Raw genomic sequence first — 26,089 nt, 5'->3', positions numbered from 1 at the left:
GAATTGATCCGATCTTTACCCCGGATGTTCAGATTATTGGAGATAATCAAGCCGGCATTCATTGGCACTGTATTTATTACGATGTTATTAAGCTTCATATATATGATAGTTTGTGCTTTGCAACACGTTTTTATAACGATCTAACATTATCTGAACGAAACTACATTAAAAAGAGATATCCTAATCTGACCAAAAATAATATAATATTTAAAAAAGTTACAAAGTAGCCGGACCTAACATCGCTGTATCAATAGCATTAGGAAAAAATTCATCAAATAAAACATATTCGAGAGATATTCAAAAAATGCATAGGCATTGTCTAAAAGTTATTAAAAAAAATATTATTATCCTTTCCGGAAGAATAATAATTGGATGTTTTTTGAAGAAACATGAAACAAGTAAACAAAGAGAAAGAAGAAAAAGAAAAATATAAAAGATGAAGGAGAACACTCTCTCTCTCTTCTCTTTCACTCTTTCTCTCACTCTCTCTCTATGTCTCTCTCTTTCTCTCTCTCTCTTTTAGAACAATAAAACAAGAAGGAGAAATTGAAAAAGAAATGCTAAGGGAAAACTACGTATTATACTTCCGTGCAAGAATATTATACCTCTCATTGCGCTAAAAGTTAAGACTCTAGGACAACGTGAAAAAGTGGCATAACAACGGCATATTAAAATTGAGTAAGCTATTAAATCGTTCGAGCGCATTATTGACAGCTCCGTGCTTTTACAATGTTAATCAATGTTTCTCGTGTTATCTTTTCTTATAATAAAGTTAATTAAATGTTTCTTAAGTGAGTTTTTATACGAGATTATTTGCCAGGCAGAAAATTCGAGCCATAGTTTCGCTTCATGTTATTGCAAGCAAAGAAACAACCGTGGTGATGTTATTCTAAGCTCTGCGAGATTAAGAAACCATGCGAAAAACATTTACAGTTAAGTCCTTCCGTTAATATAGAATCAATAGTGCTTAAATAAAATTCTTTTAGAAAAGAAATTAATACAAATAAATTCTGGTATTAATTAAAGCCTGATAATTATAATGAATTGCATTACAAAAGTTTACGGACTTTAATTTAAAAAAAAAATAATAATGATTATATTTTATTAACTTTTATTTTAAGTAGATATTCTTGCGTATTTTTGTTTGTGTTAAAAGAAAAGTTTAATGGAGTGATGACAATATAAAGAGAAGAGAGGAGAAGAAAATAACACAAAAAGACAGATTTTGGAAAGAGAAGAGAACTCTCTTGAATGAAGACTGTCTCACTCACGGTTTTTGATCTGTGATTTTCCGGGGAGTTTTTTGAGCGAATGCCAAGACAGAGGCTTGAGAAGTCCTTTTTATAGGACGAAGGGTCCACGGAAAACTTACCCCTCTCTTACTTGAAGATTGCAATAAAAAGTCACTTTTAGAACAATAGAAGAAGAAAGAGGAAACTGAAAAAAATGTGAAAATCCTGTATTATGTTTCCGTGCAACGATATTATACTGCTAATTGCGCTAAAAGTGAAGATGATTTCCAGAACGAAGGTGTTTTGGTCAACAACGGAATATTAGAATTGAGACAGCTATCAAATCGTTAGAATGCATTACTGTCAGCTCCATTCTTTTAAACTGTTTATCAATGTTTATCATGCTATCTTTTTGTTAATAAAGTTAATTAAGTGTTTCTTAAATGAGTTTTTATATTTCTGAAAATGTATAATCTATAACATAAATGTATAATCTATAACGATTATATAAAAATAAAAAAAGTGTATAAATTAGAAAATAGCATATTGCTTCTTTATCTTTTTATTTCACTCACAAAGCATCCTCTATGAGTCGCAGCGTATAAGCGATATAACCACTCAGCATCGGAAAAAAGGCTTCAACGCTTCGATATATTCGAGTTCGAGGTTTTACGTCTTTTTTAGAAAGGGATCAGTTTAATATCTGTATTCCCTAAAAGAGGAATGTGTGTGTATATGTATGTCTGTGTCCGTGTGTGTGTCCGTGTCCGCGTCCGTGTTCATGCGTGCGTGCGTGCGTGCGTGCATGCGTGCATGCGTGCGTGTCGGTGTGGATGTGGGTGTGGCTGTGGGTGTGGATGTGGGTGTGGCTGTGGCTGTGGGTGTGGCTGTGGGTGTGGCTGTGGGTGTGGGTGAAGTGCGGGTGCGGGTGCGGGTGCGGGTGCGGGTGCGGGTGCGGGTGCGGGTGCGAGTGCGGGTGCGGGTGCGGGTGCGGGTGCGGGTGCGGGTGCGGGTGCGGGTGCGGGTGCGGGTGCGGGTGCGGGTGCGGGTGCGGGTGCGGGTGCGGGTGCGGGTGCGGGTGCGGGTGCGAGTGCGGGTGCGGGTGCAGGTGCGGGTGCGGGTGCGGATGCGGGCGTGTGTGGTGTGCGCGCGCGCGCGTGTAATATATATGTATAAACTCTAAAATATTTTGACATATATATATTTGGTTTCATATCCCTAAGTATAGATTTTGGAAAGTAGATGAAGTCCTATATGTAGATTTAAACAGGTTTTTCTCAAGGAAGCTTATTAAGTCAGTAATTGTTGAGAAATTGGAGGAGAAATGATTTTCTTCTCGGTTTCACCTGTTCTACCTGTACACGACAGGTGATGCGATTGATTCTGGACACCTTTTGTGCGTGCGTGCGTGCGTGCGTGCGTGCGTGCGTGCTTGCGTGCGTGCGTGCGTGTGTGTGTGTACAGGGTATATCCGATAAGTAAATGACCAACCGAAAGGTGGAGATAGATTGGGTCAAATTGAAAAGGGAAATCCTGTATCATTTTGCAATTTTCGTAATAATTGTTGAGAAATTAATTGAAAAAGATGGTCAATTCGCGCGAGTATAACTGCGCGGTGAGAAAGGACGGCTTGATATGGGCAGCATTGATATGTAGTTGCTAAGACGCGAGAATCTATCGTTATGTACTGCTCGTACATAACTGTTGTCATTTGTAGAATGCTTCTCCCAAAGTTTTGTCGTGTGCCTACTTTTGGGTTATCTCTTTTCGCTGTGTGTTTATCCTCGCGCGAATGGTCGATCTTTTCTAATTAATTTCTCAATCATTATTATGATTAATTATTAATCGCAAAATGATGCAGGATTTTTCTTTTCAGTTTCACCCGATCTACCTTTATCTTTTGGTTGGTCATTTACTTGTCGGACATCCTATAAATATAAATATAATTATGTAGAGCCAAATACTTTTGTGCACGCATAGGATATAACTGCAATGTATATATAAATCCAGATATCCAATTCTTTGTGAGATTACTGTTATGTTGCCAACAATTGTCAGTTTAAACATTATTGGGTAAATATGCATATTAGGGGACTTACCTCCAATGACCTTAACCTTAACATTTGTTGTCGAAGTTATGACCCTGATTAACATCCAAGACATTTTTGCCGTCGCTCGTTATTTATTAAAAAGTTATTAACAATTAAAGGTAATTATTTAGTATAGCGGACCCAGCTCTAATGACGATTATCTTGATACCATATATGTTGTCAAGAACATAATCCTGAGTAATTTTTCCTTATAACTTATCGGCAGTCATTGTTTATTAAAAAATTACTAACAAATAAAATTTGAAAAACAAAACGTAATTTTTACATGGGTTTGTAATTTCCACGCAAAAAGCGAGATCCATCCGCATCAGGACCCTGATTTGAATACGAAACGAGGTCTTCACATAACACACGGGACACATTATGGGGCACAGTGGGTTCCGCCCGAGGGGGCTCCACTTCCGGAAGATATAACCTAACTCAAACCAAAGTTTTAGTTTTAAATGAGAAATAGGTTTGGATTAGGTTATATCTTCCGGGAATGGAGTCCCCTGAAGAGAGGGTGAAACCCACTGTGTCTACGCATATACTTTACAACGCAAAGCGAGGATCATCCCACAATTGTTGTGTAGGGGAAAAGTGTGGATGGGAAAGTGTATATGTGGACACAGTGGGTTCCGCCACCCCTATGGGAGGACTTCACTTCCGGAAGATATAATCTAACCCAAACCTATTTCTGATTTAAAACTAAAATTTGGTTCGCGAGTTACGTTATACAATCCAAACCAAATTTTCATTTTAAATCTAACTTTAACTTTAAATATCTCAAAAATTATAAAAGGCCGCCGATTAAGTTATAAGGAAAAGTTACTCAGAATTATGCCCTTGACAAGATATGTCAAAGTCAATGTCATTGCTCGGTCCGCTATACTAAATAATTACCGTATGTTTAAGTATTTAAGTAAATGCATGGGCGGGGGAGTAGCAGGGGGGTTCAGCAGTCTTATGAAATTTCACGTCTTCCCCGTTATTCACAAGCAGTAAGTCGAATTATTTTTATATTTCTTTTCCTTCTCCTGACCATCCAGATCATCATCATTAACCATAATATTATGTTAAATTATGTTATATTATGTTAAATTATCATTAATTCTTGCGTTGATTTCTTAATAGAAATTATTATTATTAAGAAACAAAAATCGCGAGCGAAGAAAATTCGCAATCGTCGAAATCGACGGACCCGAAAACTGGCTCGGGTGGCAGCCTTCTCCTTTACAATATTTTCCTTTACAATAGATATAAATAGACTCAATCTAAACCTAACAAAAGTCTGTCTCACATACACATATATACACACACGCACGCACATAATAAACACGCAAGTATAAAATCCTCAATTTTTTATCTTCTTTATCGAACGCGTGACAGGGAAGGAGTTGTGATCCTCCTTCTACATCCACACCCCTCCAAAATTCTAACCTAACACAATCTAACTTGTAAGTTTTTAGCACCATTTAAGAAACTTCCAAGCTCCCAGCCAGCGACCTACACAGTAATTAAACATACGATATGTGAAAAAAATCAATTTAATTTGCTCTTTCATAATATGCATTTTTCATAATGCTCTATTTTACTTTTCTTATAAATAAATGATAAAATTAATAACAATGTAAACGTCAATATAAGCAAAAATCATTAGAATTTGTAGGTTCTCAAGATACAAAAAAAATTGCTCCACCTTTAAAAACTAATTATCTGCAGTATTTATTAAGAAAAAAATAAATAATTGCTTTATACATTTTACGGGATGTCAAGAAATTGTGCGCAAGCGCTAAATATTTTCCCATAAAATACATAAAGCAATTATTTATTTTTTTCTTAATAAATACTATAGATAATTAGTTTTTAAAGGTGGAGTAAATCCAAACAAAAATGGAGCAATTTTTCTGTACCTTCCGAACTTGCAAATTCTAATCATTTTCGCTTATATTGACGTTGTTATTAACTTTTTATCAATCACTTACTTATAAAAAAAACACATTATGAAAAATGCATATTATGAAAATTAAGCTAATTTTTTTCATATATCATAAGTTAATTACTGATGTAGGTCATTGCCTGGAAACTTGGAGGTATTTAAGAATTATATACTCTAAATCTAAATAATGCATCATTTTTCGGAGAAAGGTTAGATTGGGTTATAATTTTTTTGGGGGGGGGGGGGATGAATGGTGCAGAGAGAAGGACTTCGCCCCTCCCTTGTCCATGCGTAAAAGTCGTAAACAGACTTTTTTAATTAAAAGTATCAGATCATTATGATGTACACAAACTTTACTATCAAACCTTGATTTGTTATATCTCCTGAACAAATGCCATCCTCTATTTGATTTTTCGGGGAATTACTCAGAACATCTTCCCCTACAACATACCTAAATGCCGATAAAATCGGTGAGGTGTGACCTTTTATGCATTTTTACTTTTTTTTTTAACCTATTTTCAAAATTTGACCTAAATCGGAACATCGACGTTTCCGGAAGTTTTGCCTTGAAATCTACTAAACGCCAAAAAAATTTTGAGTTATGACGTTTAAATGGCATTTTATATTTGTTATGTATAAAATTGCGTTTGGAACTTGAAGTTTTTTTATAAACACCCTGTTTATATTATTATATTTGCTATATTTCTACTATATTATATTTTAATTTTTTATCTTTAATCAACATATTACTTTAAATAATTAAAACATGAAAATTGAAAAAAAAACAATAAAAATTGAACAAATTTTTAATCAACAAAAAATGCTTAAGAATCTAATTAAATTTTAAAGTTTGATCATTTTTTCAAATGTTTAGACTCTATTCTGCGTCTGCTAATATCTATAAATTGCAAGTTTGGCATAATCATGAATATTTCGTTTTTTCGTTTATCAACATTGATATTTTATTTATTATATTAATAATACTAACCTGGACAAGGCCCAGTATGTTTGATAAGAATAGATACGCCTTGACATTGTTTAGAAATAATCTGACATTGATTGGAATATGTAATTCCGTCACTTCCACATACAGGTGTGCTCCCACCACCATTCATTGTGCATTCAGCTATTCTTTTCCTACATTCTTCCTATAATAAAAAAAATCGAATATATTAGATGACACTCGCTTATAATTTCCAATTTGCGATGACAAATAAAATACATGTAGAAAATTGATGTATAATATATAAATAGACACATACAAAATATATTTTTTCGCTCAATATATAAGCTATTTATCAAATAAACTATTCACAATTAGGAAAACACAGGCACATTTGTTATTTTTGTAGAAATATTTAAAAAATCAAGAAACACGATCATAAATTTCGTGCCAAATCATGTATATGGAACAAGGAGATGAATTATAAGCGAGTTGCTTAATTGAAATATTATATATGGATTATCGTAAAATGTAAAACGATCGAATTCGATTTATAATTTGGATTCATATTATACTACAAAAGTATCTTTATTTTTGTTTGACATTTCCATTAAATAGCTTAATATCTAGTGCTCTAATTGTAAGAGAAAAAGAGAAAGAGAATAACCCTTTTATATTTAAAAATATTATAATGTAAATTCCTTGGGCAAATAAAAGCCAATCGCGGATAATGCATACATAGAAAATTAATATTTATTAAGATGAGTGGATATTTTTAAATCCTTAAAAAATACAAATACGATAAATCATTTGAAATAAATTACTCATCAAATATAAATAAATTTACTAATTTTTATATGGATAAAAAAATTAGATACTAGAAGTAGTAAAAAAATTTGTTTGCTAACAATAAGATATATAGAGTAATAAAAAATGCTTTTTGTCGATTTTGTGATGTTCCAACTCACTATACGCAAGATTTCCAGCATTTTCTTCTTTAATTATTTCTTTAATTAAATCTTTGAAACAAAAACAAAAAAATTTATTGACAAAATGGTGGTAGAAAAATCAATTCTTTTTTAATTTCCGATTTAAAAAATTTTTTATAAATAACAAAATAGGGAGAGATTTTTTAACAAAAATAAGAACAACTTTTTTTATTACTATGTTGATCTTAGTAATCAAATTGTTTTGCAACTTTGTCTTTCGTTTTTTTCGTAAATGTAGAAATTAGTATTAAACAATATATTTATTTATATTTGTCGAATAATTTGTCACAAGCGATTTATCATATCCATTTTTTTGTAAATTTAATGATATCTATTCCCCTCAAAACTAAATAATTATGCATAATGCAAAGTTATGCATAATGCAAAACTTTCCTTGATCGATGTCATGATAATTAAAATTATCTCAATTTGAAATTTATTTTTAATAAATCTCTTTAACAAATCTCAAGGTTTCGAGATAGACATTAAAAGTGGATGAAAAAGTACTGATGTGTGGAAATGAAAACAAAACTAGCTAATCGTCTACACTGATGTTTGGTAGCGATTTCGGTCAAGTAATTATCAGTAATTATCAGAAGAAATCAAATTGGATGATGATAATTTAATAGATAGGAGAAAGTTGAATAAAACCAGATAGGCGGGTCAAACCGGGTACCCCTGATTTTTCATAATAAATGCTGCTGTCTATAGCTAACTTGTATTTTTAGTTGTAGATTGGTGCTATCATTATTTTAAAACAAAACTGTGTCCCTGTGCACACGGTATTTCTTTTTATTAGAAGTTCAAAGTTTTTAGCTCTAAAAAAATATCGAGGCAAGAATTGAGTTGTCATGTATTTTTTCTATATAGAATATATGTTTCGGTAAGAGCAGTATTGCATTCTGTACATATTAGAGAATATATCATATTAGTTTTGATCAGCACTTTGTACGCTGGAATATACAATCGCCGTATTTGTTACTTTCCTTGTGTTGGGACAAAACCGAGCATTTATACATTTCATATAATGAGAAGAGAAAGAACTTATCCCGACTTTGTGTTCCTACAAAAAACAGTTGGAAACGAAAACTAACGCTCAGAAAAAGAAACTTAAAAACAGCTTTTTAAGATCCCTACAGTTAAAAAGTTAAAGGAGGTCCTGCAGCAATGTCGAACAAGAGAATATCTTTATTTGTAATTTTTGTCAATAAAATATATCTTTATATCGTATTTTGATTAAAGTAAATCTAGATTTTGTAAATACACGATGTTTTGCATATTATCAAATGTGTGCCCGGTTTGACCCTACCGATAGGACAAAATTTTTTTTCAGCAACTAGCCTTATTTTCTTATAGTTTAAGGTTCACTAAAGACTACTAATGGTCGGCAAAATTTTTTTTATTCTCAGATTTTTTGTAGGAAGACAAATCCAAAAAAGTATCCGATTTTACTCTACTTTCCCCTACAATCAAAAAGCAGAGTAAAATTGCAGTAAATGCAGGATTTCATATGCGAATAGTGAAGAGAATAGTTAAAGAGAGGAGAAATGATAATGGTCAATCCGGAAGAAGGAGAATGAAAAAAAATTCTTTAATAATTGAAGCAGATGAAGAAACACATGAATTAATGTTGAGTAAAGAAAAACTAAACGTAGAATAGAAAAAATGCCTTGTATTCAATCATACAATATTAATGTTACAAGATATTTTAAATGCTAAGGTTATTATCATACTGCAAAAAATTATATACGAAATGAAATATGCCACAAATGTACAGATAATCATAAAGTAAATGAATGCACAGCGAGTAAGAAAAGATGTGTAAATTGTATGTTTAAAGATACAATTTCATGTGTTGCAAACTCGTGCAGCAGAAACATCACGTGATCGAAATGGACGAATGAGTGATGACGGTCTGATTCATGCATTTCGATCACGTGACCTCTCTGCTGCACGAGTTTGCAGCACATGAAAATATACCTAAAAATTCAAACATACAACTTGAAAATAAATGATGAGCATGACGCTCTTGATCCGGAATGTCCGACATTTAAAAGGGTGATACAGAAGGAAAAGAGGAGAGTCAGCTAAATAGAAGGATATTAACAACCCAACAAGCAAAATGATGCAAATTTTGCGCAAAGTTTACAGCAAAATTGTGACAAGGTGTGTCCGCAAAAAGCTTAGCTTTTGCTGGCAAGGCTTGTCGCAATAGTGTGATGCACAGTTTACGCAAATAATAGAGCAAACCTCGCCGTGCACGGGATGACAGTAAATTTGTGGCAAGAATAGGGCAAACCTTGCCGTGTACGGCATGATAGCGAATTTGTGATAATTTTCTGTACGGGGTGATTCAGAAACTCTGCGACAAACTCTGAGGAACGATAAATCTCGCAGAGAGGAATATTTTTTGTGAAGTAATCCATCATGTTTTCTGACGCGTCGTTTAAGAATATGCGACGGCGCAGACAAGAGTCTTAGGTGACATTTATTATAATTATGAAATGATGATAATATACGAATAATTGAAAATAAATTCATAAAAAAAATATGATAAATATATAAATTTTATATATATATATATATATATGTTTGCATTTTAAGTAAACAATAAACGGATGATTTAAACTTTTTCAGACATTTATCTGCCTGATCTAAGAAAAACAATCAGTCCAATATCTGAATTCTCTATGTTTGGGATTGTATCAGTAATTAAAAACTGATAAAAATAATTATATTTTTAATTTTCTACCAGCTGCTTTTTGCAAGCTTTATATACTTCTAATGATTAAAAATAAAATACGAGATGGATGCATATAGCGCGTCGCATAACGATGAACAAACGAATTATCGGCTGAATATTATATTTTTGTAAAGTTTGTAATAAAGTAAAATTGTACATTCGTTGTCATGCCATGCATGGTAAGATTCGCTCTGTTATTTGCGTGAATTTTGTATCTCGTTGTGCCAGAGTATACTTTGCTCTGTTCTTTTCGTAAATATGTTAACATATTGTGTACAATAAGGTTTGCTCTGTTTTTGTCGTAAATTTGCTATTATAGCGTGTATAACAAGATTTGCTACTAATTGATGTAAAGTTTGTATTACATCGTGAATAGCATCACACGTGTTCTTCTCTCGCGTAAAATTTAAGTCTTTTTCTATTATTTACACATTTACAGCATCGTGGGACGAAAAATTTTGACATCAATTTGCTTCAAACTTTTTGACAAACCAAAACAAAACAAATATTTGCTAGACAATTGATGTCAAAATTAAAGCACACCTTGTCGCAAAGCTTTGGCAAAATGTGATTTTAACATTCTTGGCTATCCGGGAATAAAACAACTACAAAAGGAAGAGAATACACCATTAGATATGAAGATAATAAATCATACATACGCGAAGACTGGATTGAAAATTTGTACTGCATGTAGCTGAGGAAGTTAGTAAAGATCAGACAAATCAATCTCTCTCTCCCTATCTTTGATTGTGCAACGCTGTTAGTTGAGGACATTGCAATACAATTTCGTAGAACTATGAACTACAAGTGCACAAAAAGAGTATATTGTATAAAGGAGTAAATGTATATAATGCCTTACCAGCTGAGATAAACAATGTAAAAAATTGAGCTGTTTAAGCAATTATTAAAGGAGTATATTGTAACTAATGTAAAGTATCTCTCCCCTCTCCCCGCTCACCCACTCTCTCTCCCCTCTCTTTCCCTCCCCTCCCCCTTCTCGCCCCTTCCCTCTCCATCTCTCGCCTCTCTCTCTCTCTCTCTCTCTCTCTCTCTCTCTCTCTCTCTCTCTCTCTCTCTCTCTCTCTCTCTCTCTCTCTCTCTCTCTCTCTCTCTCTCTCTCTTATCTCTTTCTCTCTCACTCCCCCCCTCTCACCCTCTTTTTCCCTCTCCTCTCTCTTTCCCTCCCCTTTCCCCCTCTCTCTTTCTCATGCTACTGAATATATAGAGATGAGAATAGTTGCAAATTTTGATCTAATTATCGTCATAAACTCTCTGTTCCCCTCTCCTCCTACTCGCATATTAGGCAGTATTAGACGAATTGCCGGACGCGCGTAACTCGTAAGATGCGCAATACTCAACTCAGAAGCGCTTGTATCAAAAATACAATAAGATCGTATTCTCCTAACAGGATCATACTCTCTTAGAAAGACATCTTATCGTTTTTCATTAAAATTAAAGGAGAAACATTTCATATTTAATTAATAATTAAAATCGTGTTTTTCGTATTATATTGTCAATCGCCTGTATTATTTGATATGACTGCAATAATGGAAAAAAAGGAGAAAGATCAAAAGCGTTAAATAAAGTGTTACAGAAATCGTGTCAGATAAGTGTTACAAAAGTCGTGAGAGAGAAAAAGATGTAATATCTAGGGAAGTATGATCCCATGTAATACGGACGCTCTTGAGAGTGAATATTGCGCGCCTTATTTACGCGCGTCCGGCGACTTGCTGCTAACATGCGAATAGCAAGCGGGTAGTGGGCGTCAATCACGAAATCGAGCCGAAAAGTTACAACTGAAAAAAGCCATTTCTATCTCTAATATGTATATATATATATAAAAAATAAAATATAGATATATTAATACAACACAAGAAAATTTCTTATGTTTTAAATCATATAAAATAATCTTAAAACCAAAATAAAACAAAAAATAGCGTACTCAGATCGCATTAAGAATAAAACGTGCTATGTTTAAGACTTTCATACATATACATATATATATTGGGTGGCCCATTTTAATCCATCCAGTCGAATATCTCAAAAACCAAGCCCGGAAGAGAAAAATGTTTCAAACAAAAGTTGTGGAGGGCCATAAGATGGTGACAATGATTTGACCTTGGAAAATCATTTGAAGGTCATGTGAAGGTCAACTTTAAAATCTTAGATGGAAACCCCCATTTTTTATTTAGTATTCTTGTAGCTGACATCGAGAGCTTTCCAAAACACTATAATAAAGTATTTTTTCATTAAGTACTTTTTGAGTTATTTTATATTTTAATCTGACATATTTTGATATAAAAAATAAAATATTTCGTAAAATATTCAGTTTCCGATAATTTTACCGTAATACTTCTATGTACAGAATAATAAGACAAATTAATTAGTGCCAAAAAAAACAAATAATTGTTTAAAAAAATACATTGTAAATAATTTTCTTAAAAACAATTTTTTTTTATACTAATTGATTTGTCTCATTATTCTGTACATAGAAGTATTACGGTAAGATTATCAAAAACTAAATATTTTACGAGATATTTAATTTTTCATAACAAAATATGTCAGATTAAAATATAAAATAACTCAAAAAGTACTTAATGAAAAAATACTTTATTATAGTGTTTTGGAAAGCTCTCGATGTCAGCTACAAGAATACTAAATAAAAAATGGGGGTTTCCATTTAAGATTTTAAAGTTGACCTTCACATGACCTTCAAATGATTTTCCAAGGTCAAATCATTGTCACCATCTTATGGCCCCCTCGAAACCAAACAACTTTTGTCTGAAACATTTTTCTCTTCCGGGCTTGGTTATTGAGATATTCGACTGGATGGATTAAAATGGGCCACCCAGTATATATTGTATATTATGATTTAAAACACAAGAAATTTTCTTTCAAATTATATATATTGCTTTATAAAAAATCCGACATTGTCTAGCATCGATTTATAAATTTATAGCAAATAACTGATTATGTCGCTAGTTGTATTAATATATCTATATTTTATTTTTTAACGGTATATAATTTTTCTGATACGCGCGTTGACTGACGTCGCGGGAAGCATTACCTAATGGCTGAGAGAGAGAGTAATAAGCCGCATGTTTTTTATATAATTTTAATGATAGTTTATTCTATAATTCCTATAATTAATTGCAAATTAAATTAGACGATGGACAATTTTTTTATATCATCGGCTATAGTCAAAACTTAAACATAAGTGAGCAATTTGTTGTCGATTGTAATTGATAATAGTATCGCCAAACGGTGAATAATTATTTATTTTTTGAACTTTTATTTGCTACATATACAAATAGATTTGAATACTTGTTTATATATTTTTTATGTTTTTTAACATGTTTAAAAAGATTTCTTTTAGATATTATAATTCTTTTTATTGATTCTCTAAGATTATAATATTAAAGAATTCTTTACATTTTTTAAATTTGTAATAGATTTTGCAATATATTAACAACACATTAAACAGAATTCATGAAGGAAAATTGAATGTTAACTTAATAAAATTATAAATTAATAAATTTAAAAACTAATAATTTTTTTAATTAACTAAGTGGATCTTAACTTATATATGGCATGCGAAAACTTGTCACACGTTGGGAAAATGTATCCAATTAAATGGTGATGTCAAAAAATAAGTAGATTTGTAATCAATAAATTATACTTTTATTCTATTTTTTATTTTTTATAATTTGTGTAACATTAATATACAATACCGGTAATAATATATTGTTTAAATAATATTGTTAGTGATATTGAATATTTTTAAATAGTGTTTGTATTTCATATGCAGTATATTATAGATATTATGTTTTTATGATCAAAACGAGAAGCAAAGCAACAAGAGGATATAAAATTTGTTTTATATTATACTCTGCAATTCTAAAAAATTTACAAGTTCGCTGACTATTCCAAAAGTATGTCGATTGACTATTACTCACAATCAATAAATATAATACAAATTAGCAAATCAACATCATTGTTCTATTCATGCAATACTATTATGTTTGTAACAGATTCTTTCTCTCTCTCTCTCTCTCTCTCTCTCACATACACATACACGCGCGCGCGCGCGCGCGCTTTTTGTCTCTCTTTCTCATTGTTATGTTATCAAAAATTATTTTTAAATGTTAGTTAAATGCTGCATACAGGGTGTCCTAAAACATTCGATCAAACATTAACACTATATTCTGAATATAAAAACAAACTAAAAAAACTTAATAAACATAGGTCCAAAAGCTAACCATTAATGACAGTTACATTAATTTAAACTTGTGAACACATAACTTAACATAATCGCAAATAAACTAGGATTAAATTCATATACATTGCAGTTACAAGAACTGTTCGAAATAATTACTTCCAGCAGCAATACATGCTTTAATATGCTTTCTCAGGGATTGCCGAATTCTGTCGAAAATAATAAGAGAGTTCCAATAATAAGAGAATATATCAAGCAAATTTACAATGCGCTCCCTTCATCAATATTTTTGATGAAGATTAAAGTGTGTTGTTTTAGACTGCAATATTATTTTGTACCCAGAAGTATTTTAATGGTAACTTACATCTTTCTTTACATATTTTAAAAAATAATTTTAAATCTTGAAACTGATATAACTCGTTAATGGTTGATTTTTGAACCCATGTTTATTAACTTTTTTGTTTGTTTTTATCTCTAGAATATAGTGTTAACGTTTATTAAAAATACATATTTTTGGGGCACTCTGTATAATGATGGCCGAAACTAATGTTTCTCAAGCAACCAAACCATGAAACATTGAGATTATAAGCTAATTCCTGGAAAGAGTCCGTCCATTTTCTTTCAAATGTTTCTCTGCATTTACATTGTGTGCGTCATTGACTGATGTGCTTAAGCCTTTATTTCTCGATTGTCATTTCTCTAGATAATTCTTTGCTTAAAATACTTAATTTAAAAATAGCAGCTAAGTTTACAACTTGTTTTATTGGTTTTGTGAATTAAAGTAAATTTTGGATTAAAGTAAATATATTTTTATTACTTTTCTCTTGGCAGTTTTTTTACAAAAAAATTTATTATAATTATTTTATTTACAATTCTAATAATTTAAAAAAAACATTTACAATCCATTATTTTATGCAGCAATTTAGATAATTATTGATATTAATGAACGTATAAACAAAATTCGCACTCTATTTAAACATACGATAATGTTGAAAGTTTATAATAATAACTCTGGCTTGTCAATTTTCGCTATATTTGTTAAGCTATATGTGAATATATGTATTTTTCGACAATTCTAATATTTTTACTTACAGTTATTATATATTATCACAAACATAAATTAAAAAATTATTTGTGATTCAAATTTTACATAACCTAGTTCAATCCTAGAAAAAAAAATTATAAAATAATTATTCTTTAAAACAGAAATAAAAAATAAATACAGAAAAAAGATACTAGATTATTTTATGATGTAATTAATAAAGAAATTGTATAACTTTAAATACTTATATATTTCTCTTTTTCTTATACAAGGTTTCTGATAATAATCGCCCTACTCGTAATATGCAGATAGAGTGGATTAAACTAAACAGAAAAGTCTTGTAACATTTTTTTCTATAATGCTTAATAAAGAAGTTATTATTGAATAAAGTCTGCCAATCAGCGCCGACCTTTAGCCACGCGCCTGGTAGTGTACGTGAGCGCTCCTGTGTCCGGCGGCGTACACTATAAGGCGAGCGACTCACCGACTTGCGTCCGTCTAAAAGTCGACGCTGATTGATCAGACTTTACTCAATAATAACTCCTTTATTAAACGTTATAGAAAAAAATGTTACAGGATTTTTCTGTTCAATATTTAACCCACTCTAGCTGTACATTACGCGTGGGGCAATTATTATCAGACATCCTGTCATAAGAAAATATATGCACACACAAAATGTACTTATTAGCTATATTATATATTTATTTATTTAGGAACTATTTATATATTTATATAAAAAAATTTTCAAAATAACAATTTTAAAAATACAAAACTTACATACAGACTTTTCACAAATCCTTTTTTTATCTTGTATTAAAATTTCTTTAATTAAAATTTTTTATTTCTTAAAGACTAAAGTTCTTTTTTAATTATTTTTAATATTTAAAATATTTACAATTCTAAAAAATTACAGATTGATAAGAATGTAATATTACAATTCAAAGTTTGTTTTAGAATGTATTGTTTCAAAGTTATATTTTTTAAAAATAAAAATCTATATATAAAAATAATTATTCATTCAACAATTTCTCAGATTTTTCTACTAACAATTTTTCATTAGAAATGCATGAAGAATATACAATATAAGCCTCCCGAAATTAAATATCAAAACTTCGGAAGCATGTGGAGCTCGATAAACTAAGAAAAAAAGTCCTGTAGAGATTTGCTCGTTTTTGCTTCGCTTTGGAGAAAATCATAAAAAAAGGAAACAAAAAAATATTCAATAAAAAACAATACTAAAATTATTATGTTTATCAAAAAGTACCATGAGATAAAAGTTGTAAAATATGGAATTAAGGAAAGACATTGAATTAAAATCCTCCTGCAGTAAAATTATAGGATTGTAAATAAATATATGACAACTTGGAATTATTGTATCTTCTTTAGTTTATATTTATAATAAGGAAGTAACAACATGAATGAATAAGTGTAAATAATTAAGTAAAGTAACATTAAAAAGTTCTTATTTTTCATTTATTTATTATTTTTTTAAGTATTTAAGTAATAAATATATTATTTATAGCATGAGAACATTATAACGAATTACATCAGAGAATACAAAATGTCTGTCAAATAGTTAAAACAATGCCGAGAATTTTTTAAAGAGTTTGCAATTCTGTGGTACGAAGATATAAAGCGTGTATGGAAATGAGAGGAGGACATGTAAAAAACCTTCTATAAACTTTGGAGTTTCAAGAATTCTTCTTTTGGAAAAACAAATTCTTCTTTTGAATGAAGAAATGATAATCCGTTGTTGATAATTCCGATAATATTAATTTTTCAACCTATGTTTATTTGAACTTTTTTCTCCATTACGTGAGTACTATTTATCCTAAACCTTTTTATCAACACTCTGTATATTAATAAAAAATATCTCTGATGATTTAGAAAAACTATTAGGTGTACAACTTTGCTTCCGCCGTTTTCCTATAGATGGCTTTAGCGGTAAGTAGTGGTCGAAATAAATAGATCATAGACGTCATGCAATAAACTTGGGCATCTGTCAACATAACCCCATAGAAACATTAGTCGATTTGTGTCTGCATCATAAAGTTATTCTCGATTGAAAATGTCAGTTTACGAGCCAAATTCTCGTCATTTACGGGAGGTTTTAATTTTCTGCTTCAATATGAAGAAATCTGCGGCTGAGGCTCATCGAATGCTCTCAAATACTTATGGTGAAGCCGTTATTAGTGAAAGAACGTGTTGTGAGTGGTTTCAACGCTTCAAGAACGGTGATTTTCACGTCGAAGACCGGCATAGCGGTGGAAAAGAGAAGGTTTTCGAAGATGCAGAATTGGAGGCATTACTTAATGAAGACTCGAGTCAAAGTCAAAAAGAATTGGCACGATTATTGGGAGTGACTCAACAAGCAATTTCAAAACGCCTCAAAGACATATAACCAGTTTTTTACAATAAAGCCTCGAATTTCGAAAAAAAAACGGCGGAAGCAAAGTTGTACACCTAATAATATAAAAAATACTTAGCAATTTAAACAATAAAAATGTAAGTGTTTCAAAATATTAAATAATTAAGATACAAATATTTATACATCTAACAATAAATATCGAAAATCTGTCAATTCGCGAATATAAAAATCATAATTTATAAAACTTGGAAACAAAAATATTCAAAATATCTAAAACATCAAAACATTAAAAGTACAAAACTACAAAGTTTAAAACTATTATTCAAAAGCTTTAATAATTTAAATTTTAAATAATTATAAAAAAAAAATAGAGAAAATAGAGAATTATATAATTACATAATTAAATTGTTCATGATATATATTCAAAAACGTAACCCTATTATAGATTTTTTGAAATAACATTCTTTAAGAATATGTGTATGTAATAAAATAACTTAAAAGAGATTTATATAGATTAATCAAACAATTTTTTATTTTATTATACTATAAAATCAAAAGAAGAAAAGAGAAAGAGATAGAAAGTTAAGGATCGAAGATCTTAATTCAAGATTATAACAATTCAAGAATTTTCGAATTCTAAACTATTATTATAAGTAAGAATATATATATATATATATTTGTGAGATTAAATACAAATTAAAGAGATATAATATTTAAACGTATTGATTGATCTATTAGCTAACAATTAAACCTTATGCCTAATTATTAAATGTAATCAACTGTAAACTCTGGATTTGTTATTATTAGTTAGGAATACATTAGATATACATAAAATAATTATACAAATCTCATATATTAAATCACATAAAAAACATAAAAGACAGGATCAAATCAATTTATAAATAAACAAAGATAAAAAATTTTAAATACCTTAGCTGATGTCGCGGTATTAGTTGCATGAAGATCAACAATGAGTAATAAAAATATAATGACGCGTATCATCGGTAACATCATGCTCCCCGGAATATGTTTCCAGAGAATAATCAAAGACCGAAACTACTTGACTGAAAAACACGCCCATACACGACACTATTCACACATACACTACACTCCTACGTTCTCAACATACAGCATATTTCCGTTTATTTGTTTTTTTTTTTTTTTTTCGAACAGTATATATTGTGAGACACTTCTCAGTTTTCTATGTAAAAATTAATTCTAATTAATAATCTTCTCCGAGTTTTGTAGACAATCAGAATGACTAAAAGGTTAGACGGCTAAGAAAGATCCTTTTAAGAGACAGCACCAAGCGTTCCGTAACCAACCGTAACGAGTGCTGCGGAGCAACTGGCACTTGCCACTTCCTTGGCCTCTGGACTGGACACTCTGGAGCAACCGTCTGATATTTGCGGCATTCCGACACTTCGCTACTCTTTTTCTTTCAACGATACGACACTACATCTCTATCAGGAATAGAAATCTCACGATATTTCTGAAGTATTTAAAAAGTAGGTTTATTTATAATATATTAATATTTCAGACAGCACATATATATATATATATGTGCTGTCTGAAATATTAATATATTATAAATAAACCTATTTTTTAAATACTATATATATATATATATATATATGATTATTAATATATATATACAATATATAAATATATATATTAATATATATTTATATATATATTAATAATCACTTTTAATTTTTTAATGTTTTTATCTTTTTTAGATAATTTTAGAAAAAAAACATACACAAACACACAAAAATGTACATAAGATCATGTATGGCCATATATGATGTTATATAAATAGACAAGTCTATTTTCTCTCGGGCAGAATTTTAAATATCACGATACATATATAGGGTGAAATATAAGTATGTTTTAAAGAATACCCATCTGAAACTTTTAAATAAAGTTATTATTTGATGCTTGTTTGTGTTCTTTATTTTGATAACAAAGCATTTTCAGTCTAATGTCCGTAGAAACATTTTTCCATACTTTTTATCCAGAAACTTGCTCACGAAATTTTAAAACATACTTATGACTCATCTTGTTTATACAGGGTGAGGCATTTATAGTGACGCGGGCATACTTTTCCGAAACGAAGTGAGATATCAAAAAATGTTTCAGACAAAAGTTGTAGGATTCCAAGGGGGCCACATGATAAAAATATGGACTTGACCTGGAATGATCTTTTCAAGATGAGATCAATGTGACCAATGTTTTCTTAAATTATTTTTCTAATTGCATATTCTTGTAGCTTGTCTCGATAGCTTTTCAAAACATTATAATAAAGTGATTTTTCATTAAGTACTTTTTAAGTTATTTTATATCTTAATCTGAAATATTTTGATATATAAAATAAAACACTTCGTAAAATATTTAGTTTTCTGATCATAATACTTTTACGTACAGAATAATGAGACAAAGCAATTAGTGTGAAAAAAGACAAATAATTGTTTAAAAGAATACTTTGTAAATAATTACACACTTTTTCTTAAAAACATTTTTTTATACTAATTGATTTGTTTCGTTATTCTGTACATAAAAGTATTACGGTAAGTTTATCGAAAACTAAATATTTTACGAGATATTTTATTTTTTATATCAAAATATGTCAGATTAAGATATAAAATAACTCAAAAAGTACTTAATGAAAAAATACTTTATTATAGTGTTTTGGAAAGCTCTCGAGATAAGCTACAAGAATATCTAATAAAAAAGGGCTTTCCATTTAAAAAATCGAAGTTGACATTCAATTGTCCCTCAAGGGCAAGTTCAAGATCAAGTTCAAGGTCACCATTCGATAGAGCATAACCGATTTACTTAAAGAATGTTCGCGATTTTTGATAAAAGCCGTTTATTTTTATTTTAAAAGAAGTGTACGAATAGTCTGGGACACCCTATATATATACAATAGAATGTCCTATTCTAAATGCCGCAGGCAAATATGGCGAAAAAAATAGAAGATACGGAATAATGTTTCAAACATATTTGCGTGGTTTGAAGGGAGCCACATGATGAAAATATGGACTTGATCTTTTCAAAGCCACGGCAATGTGATCGATGTTTCCTTAAATGGAATCCTCCATTTTTATTGCATCTTCTTGTAGCCCTTACCGAGACTTTCTCAAAACACTATAATGAAATATTTTTTAATTAAGTAGTTTTTGAATTATTTTATATCTTAATCTGACAGATTTTGATATAAAAAATAAAATATCTCGTAAAATATTTAGTTTTTAATAATCTTACAGTAATACTTTTATATACAGAAGAATGAGACAAATCAATTGGTATGAAGAAAATAATTGTTTTCAAGGAAAAGTATGTAATTATTTACAAGATATCTATTTTTTAAATAATTATTTATATTTTTTATACCAATTGATTTGTCTCATTATTCTGTACATAAAAGTATTACTGTAAGATTATTGGAAACTAAATATTTTACTTAATATTTTATTTTTTATATCAAACTACGTCAGATTAAGATATAAAATAACTTAAAAAATATTTAATGAAAAAATACTTTATTAAAGTGTTTTGAAAAGGTCTCGATAATAGCTGCAAGAATATGCAATAAAAAATGGGGGTTCCGTTTAAAAAACATCGATCACATTGACCTGGCTTTAAAAAGATCAAATCCATATTTTCATTATGTGGCCCTTTTTAAATCATGCAACTTTTGTCTGAAACATTTTCCGTAACATCTTCCATATTTTTCGAAATATTTGCCTACGGCATTTAAAATGGGATACCCTGTATGTACATATGTCAAAAACATTTGGTTTAACATAATTAATCAAAAATAGTAAAATAATATAATAATTTGTTTCATAAAATTAAAAATTTTATTTATATTTGAAATTGAACTCTACATTTTTAAATAGACAATAAACAAACAATTTTTATTCATTCACCGGACATTTATCTGTCCGACTTAAGAACAATCGATTCAATATCTGAAATCCTTGTATTGGAGTCATATCAGAAATTAAACAAATAGAAGTAGTTATTACATCTTTAATCTTTTTAGCCGCTCTTTGTAAGCTTTATATGTATATATAATTCTTATGACTAAAACTCAAATACGAGATAACGCAACGCATTGCGGTAAACTAGCGGCTAAATACTTTTTTTGTGATGTTTTTAAAATATTGCAGCAACATTTCTCATGAGATATTACAATGACATGCTCCTGTAATATCTCTACAATATTGCGTTACAACTTGCAAAATTGTAACATTGCTGCGAAGTAATTGAAATATATTACATATGGCATAATACTTACACAAAAAACACCTATCCACATAATTATAACTCTTTTATTTCTGGTGAGTTTCGGATTATAGTGATAATGATAAAAAAACATACTTAATTTAAGTATTTAATCAGATTTTAAAATCAAAATAAAAAAACGATTTTTATTATAAATATTTAATCACATTATAAAAAATAAAACAAATTTAGAAATAGATCCAAAAAAAATTAAATAACCCTTCTCAAGCACGGTTCGATTATGAGCGAATATTGTCGAAAATGAAATAAATCAAGCAACGCGGTAACGTCGCAACGCCAAGTACATAAAAATAGAAACAATTTTGCCTATGTTTAGGAGCCATCAACCATTTTATCTATGTTCAGGGGTCGCGGCGCTACCGAGTAGAACAAGAACTAAAGTTGTGTGTGCGTGCGTGCGTGCGTGTGTAGATGTGTGCGTGCGTGTGTAGATGTATGCGTGCGCGTGTATGTGCGATCAAAAATGTAATGGCACTTTTTTCATGCAATGTGCTTACAAACTTTCAATTGCGACCAATCCGAATAAGATTAGTATAATCAATCCTGAAATATGATAATTGTATACCAAAATTGTGACAATTTTTCTCGCTAGTCATTCTTTATGCATCTTTCAGTCTCAGGTACACATACAAACGCAAAGCGATGAGTTTGTCCCTCAAGGTACATTCATAATTTTTGCATAAGTTCACAATGTTCATGAATGTCGGTATATATATATATATATATATATATATATATATATATATATATATATATATATATATATCAGGGTTGGGAAAGTTACTTTATAAAAGTAACTCGTTGCCGTTACCGTTATTTTTTCTAAAAAGTAACTCGTTACCGTTACTCGTTACTAATTTTAAAAAGTAACTCGTTACCGTTACAGTTACTAAAAAGTAACGAGTCGTTACAATTTCCGTTACTTTTTTACAATACAAACTAATAAATTATTTTGCATAAGAAAAACTTTTAAAAAATTGTAAGCAAGATTTCATTCAAGATTTATTACAAAATAAATGATTAAATTTTATCGAAATTCTTTATTAATTTTTAATAAAATTTGTTGCTCCATAGTATCATCATTTAAATGCCCTCTTTGTGGTGTTAATACAGAGCCACCGATGCTAAACATTCTTTCTACAGATGCACTGCTTGGTAGAGCTGTATTATATTTAATAAAAAGTTTTTTAAGTTTTGGATAGTCGTTTAACATTTCTATATTACAATTATTTGATTTTAAAAACCGTTGCAATTCTTCTTGTTCAGATTCATTTTGCACCGTCTTTTGCTCAAAAATGAAAAAATCATCGTGATCGTCAGATTTTCCAGCTTTTGAAGAATTTTCAGTTGATCGGATTCCCAATAAATCCTCCAAGTAATTTTCAGCACGTTTTCTTTTTTCTCCGGTTAACCATTAACTTAAATTTTGGATGTAAACATGCTGCTATTATTAATTCTTTTGTTTCAAATATTGTAAGAAATTTAAAATCAAATATAGTAAATTAAGCGACATTGTTTGTTTTATTGAAATTAATACTTTTGAATCAATAGTTTAAAATAAAATAATATTTTTCAATTAAATCCTTATTTAAAATTAAATAACATATGTATTAATCAAATTAATAAGTTACCTTTTATTTAAACCTTGCTGAATAGCTTCAACTAATGAATGGCAATCTATAAGGTCAGATTTATTGAGATTTTCTAATTTTCGTTGCAAGGTACTTAGAACTGGTAGTAAATGAGAGCTCTGCTTTTCCGAAAAGATAAAGCTCTCATTGGATATCGCGCGTCGCGTCATCGCACTGGTCTGCAAGAGCCATAAGTTGATCAATCACATTCAAGCATTTTTACAACATAATAAGAATGCTAATTGGTCGATTTGCTTACGGCTTTACGGTTAAGATAAAAATTTTATCACGCACAATAGCAAGAATAATATCTTAAATAAATCAAAAAATTTGAAAAAAGTAACGATAAAAGTAACTGTTAAATTCGTTACTCGTTACCGAAAAATGTAACGAAGTTACTTTTTCCGTTACAAATAAAATTTGTAACGCCATTACCGTTACAGTTACCGAAAAAAAGTAACTGTAACGGTAACGGCGTTACAAGTAATGCGTTACTTCCCAACCCTGATATATATATATATGCATTGTTTACGTATAACAGATTTATTGTCATTTGCACGACGAGATTAAAACGAAAACATAGCAATGCAAAGCACTTGCGCTCTGTCTCTCTCTCTCTCTCTTCTCTCGCTCCTCCTTCTGCCCCTCATTTCTTGTCCCTCTTCCTATCCTCCTCGCCCCTACTCCTCTCCCATTCTTTCTCTTTCTTTCTTTCATTTCGTATTATAAATTTATAAAAAAATATATATAAAGAGTTTCTCTCTTTCATATAAAATTATTTTCATATTAATATTTATTTAAATTGCTAAGCATAATTGTTATACATATATGACGGAGATCCTACTAGTATTTGGAAGACAGTACATTTCACCTGTATAAAATAATAAGTCAAAATTACGGAATAAAATCGAATGACGCGGTAGCGTCGCAATGGCAAGTACATAAAAATACAGGATCCGACTGATAAGAGTCACTACTTAGACGTCGCGGCGCTACCAAGTAGTTATCCGAAATTTTATGTCAATCAATTTTCGATTAATAATATTTATATTTGTGCAATCTCACAATATGAAATATTCTTGTAACTTTTTAATTTTTTTACATTCTTTATAGCCCAGTCAACAAAGGAAAAATAACAAAAATAATTCCAAAAGTTTTGAAAATTTGTAGGAATGTTCATTTAGGCTTACTAATGAACATCTAAAGTCTTGAAAAATTGAAGATGAGTTATGGTGTTGCCGCCATCTTGAAAAATAGGTGAACTTTTTCGGTTTTTAGCATATATCTCGTAAAATATTGACTTAATTAAAAAGTAGTTATTATTAAAATGAGGATTTATTAAATTTACTACAAAAAAGTATTATTTACTTTTTTTAAACTATAATAGATTTTGAGAAAATAAGCTGCGAATGAGTCGCGTGACTCGATCAGTGAACTGTATACGTACAAGTATAAGTACGTCTTATATGTATACTATAGTGATGGGATCCAATTCTGCGCTCCAGAATGTTCATCCTTGTCTTCATCGTTATATTATGTTAGAGTTTAAGCTTTCGCGCGCTCAGCGGCCTTACGAAATGTCCGACTCACGAGTCTGACATATGCGTGTGACGCACATAATGCAATAGGGAAAAGGCATCCCCACTCATGTATAGTATAATAAAGTCATCTTTCTACGAAGTAACACGTGTGTCTCTATGCTTTTACAAAGAGAACCTTTTCATCGCATATTTCTTCTAATAGTTTATCCCTAACAAATTAACTCTAAAAACGCAACATATTATCTGTACAGAACAAAAATGTTCATTGTAAATATATGAACTAGAAGAGGAATATTTAATTTTTATACATTTTTTATACTCTCTTTTTGTTATTGATGCGGTCTCTTGCCATCATGGCTAGTACAAGGAATATCCTCATTTGTCATAAAAAAATCCTATCAATCGTGTAGATCTTCAAAATCTTCTGCACTAGATGATGCTCTCAAGCTTGTCTCCGATCGCTATTCGTCTGCATCTTCTATTTCATTTTTAATTTACTTCGTCGACAACTGTGCTCGTGCTATTTATACAATTTCCATGACAATTATTGTAAACTGTTGTGCAATTGATTCCTGCCTTCCTGCATCCATACATAGCTCCACAACCAGTTTTGCATTTGCAGAATACAAGATTCAATAAATTTTTGGGTGCAACAGGTTCCAGTGTCATAATTGGAGCAAGAATAGTTTGTACATGTTTTCAGTCCCAAAGTTCAGGAGATAATTTTCCGGCCATTTTTAACCTGGTGGTACACTCGGAAAGGATGTTGCTTGACAGCTCTTTTCGTTGGCGGCAGTGAAGCAATATCTGGCTTAATTTTAGTAACTGATTTTGTAAAACAGTTAAATCTATATTTATTAAGCTGCAGAGTGTGCACCATACAATGTGAGGAAGAAGCACTCTTCAGCTCGAGCAACTGCATCATACGAAGAATCGCGGTTATTGAACACTTTAACGATATCGTGTCTCTTTATTTTTTAGAAATTGTTACAAACATCACCATCGTAAACAAACGTCACTAACAAAAGATTTGGCTATCTC

The 26,089-nt window shown here is 30.4% G+C and overlaps 1 protein-coding gene across 1 annotated transcript in view; it reads right to left on the bottom strand.

Annotated features, from left to right (window-relative positions):
- The window catches only part of Magu (SPARC related modular calcium binding-like protein magu), a 54,306-nt gene extending 35,413 nt beyond the window's left edge, over window positions 1–18,893 (bottom strand). Inside the window, exons 1-2 of the mRNA XM_070306760.1 lie at window positions 18,493–18,893; window positions 6,250–6,409 (exon numbers count right to left, since the gene is read on the bottom strand). Coding sequence (XP_070162861.1) covers window positions 6,250–6,409; window positions 18,493–18,576 — 244 coding nt within the window. The 5' untranslated portion in view covers window positions 18,577–18,893. The remainder of the gene's footprint in view (window positions 1–6,249; window positions 6,410–18,492) is intronic.
- Between the last annotated feature and the right edge of the window lie 7,196 nt (window positions 18,894–26,089).

Source organism: Polyergus mexicanus, unplaced genomic scaffold, assembly GCF_030449975.1.
Source record: "Polyergus mexicanus isolate NDT 795.1 unplaced genomic scaffold, iyPolMexi1.0 SCAF_14, whole genome shotgun sequence".
NCBI classification, from domain to species: Eukaryota; Metazoa; Arthropoda; class Insecta; order Hymenoptera; family Formicidae; genus Polyergus; species Polyergus mexicanus.
Note: the sequence above shows the minus strand (reverse complement) of the source record. Positions and strands in the feature narration are given on the sequence as shown.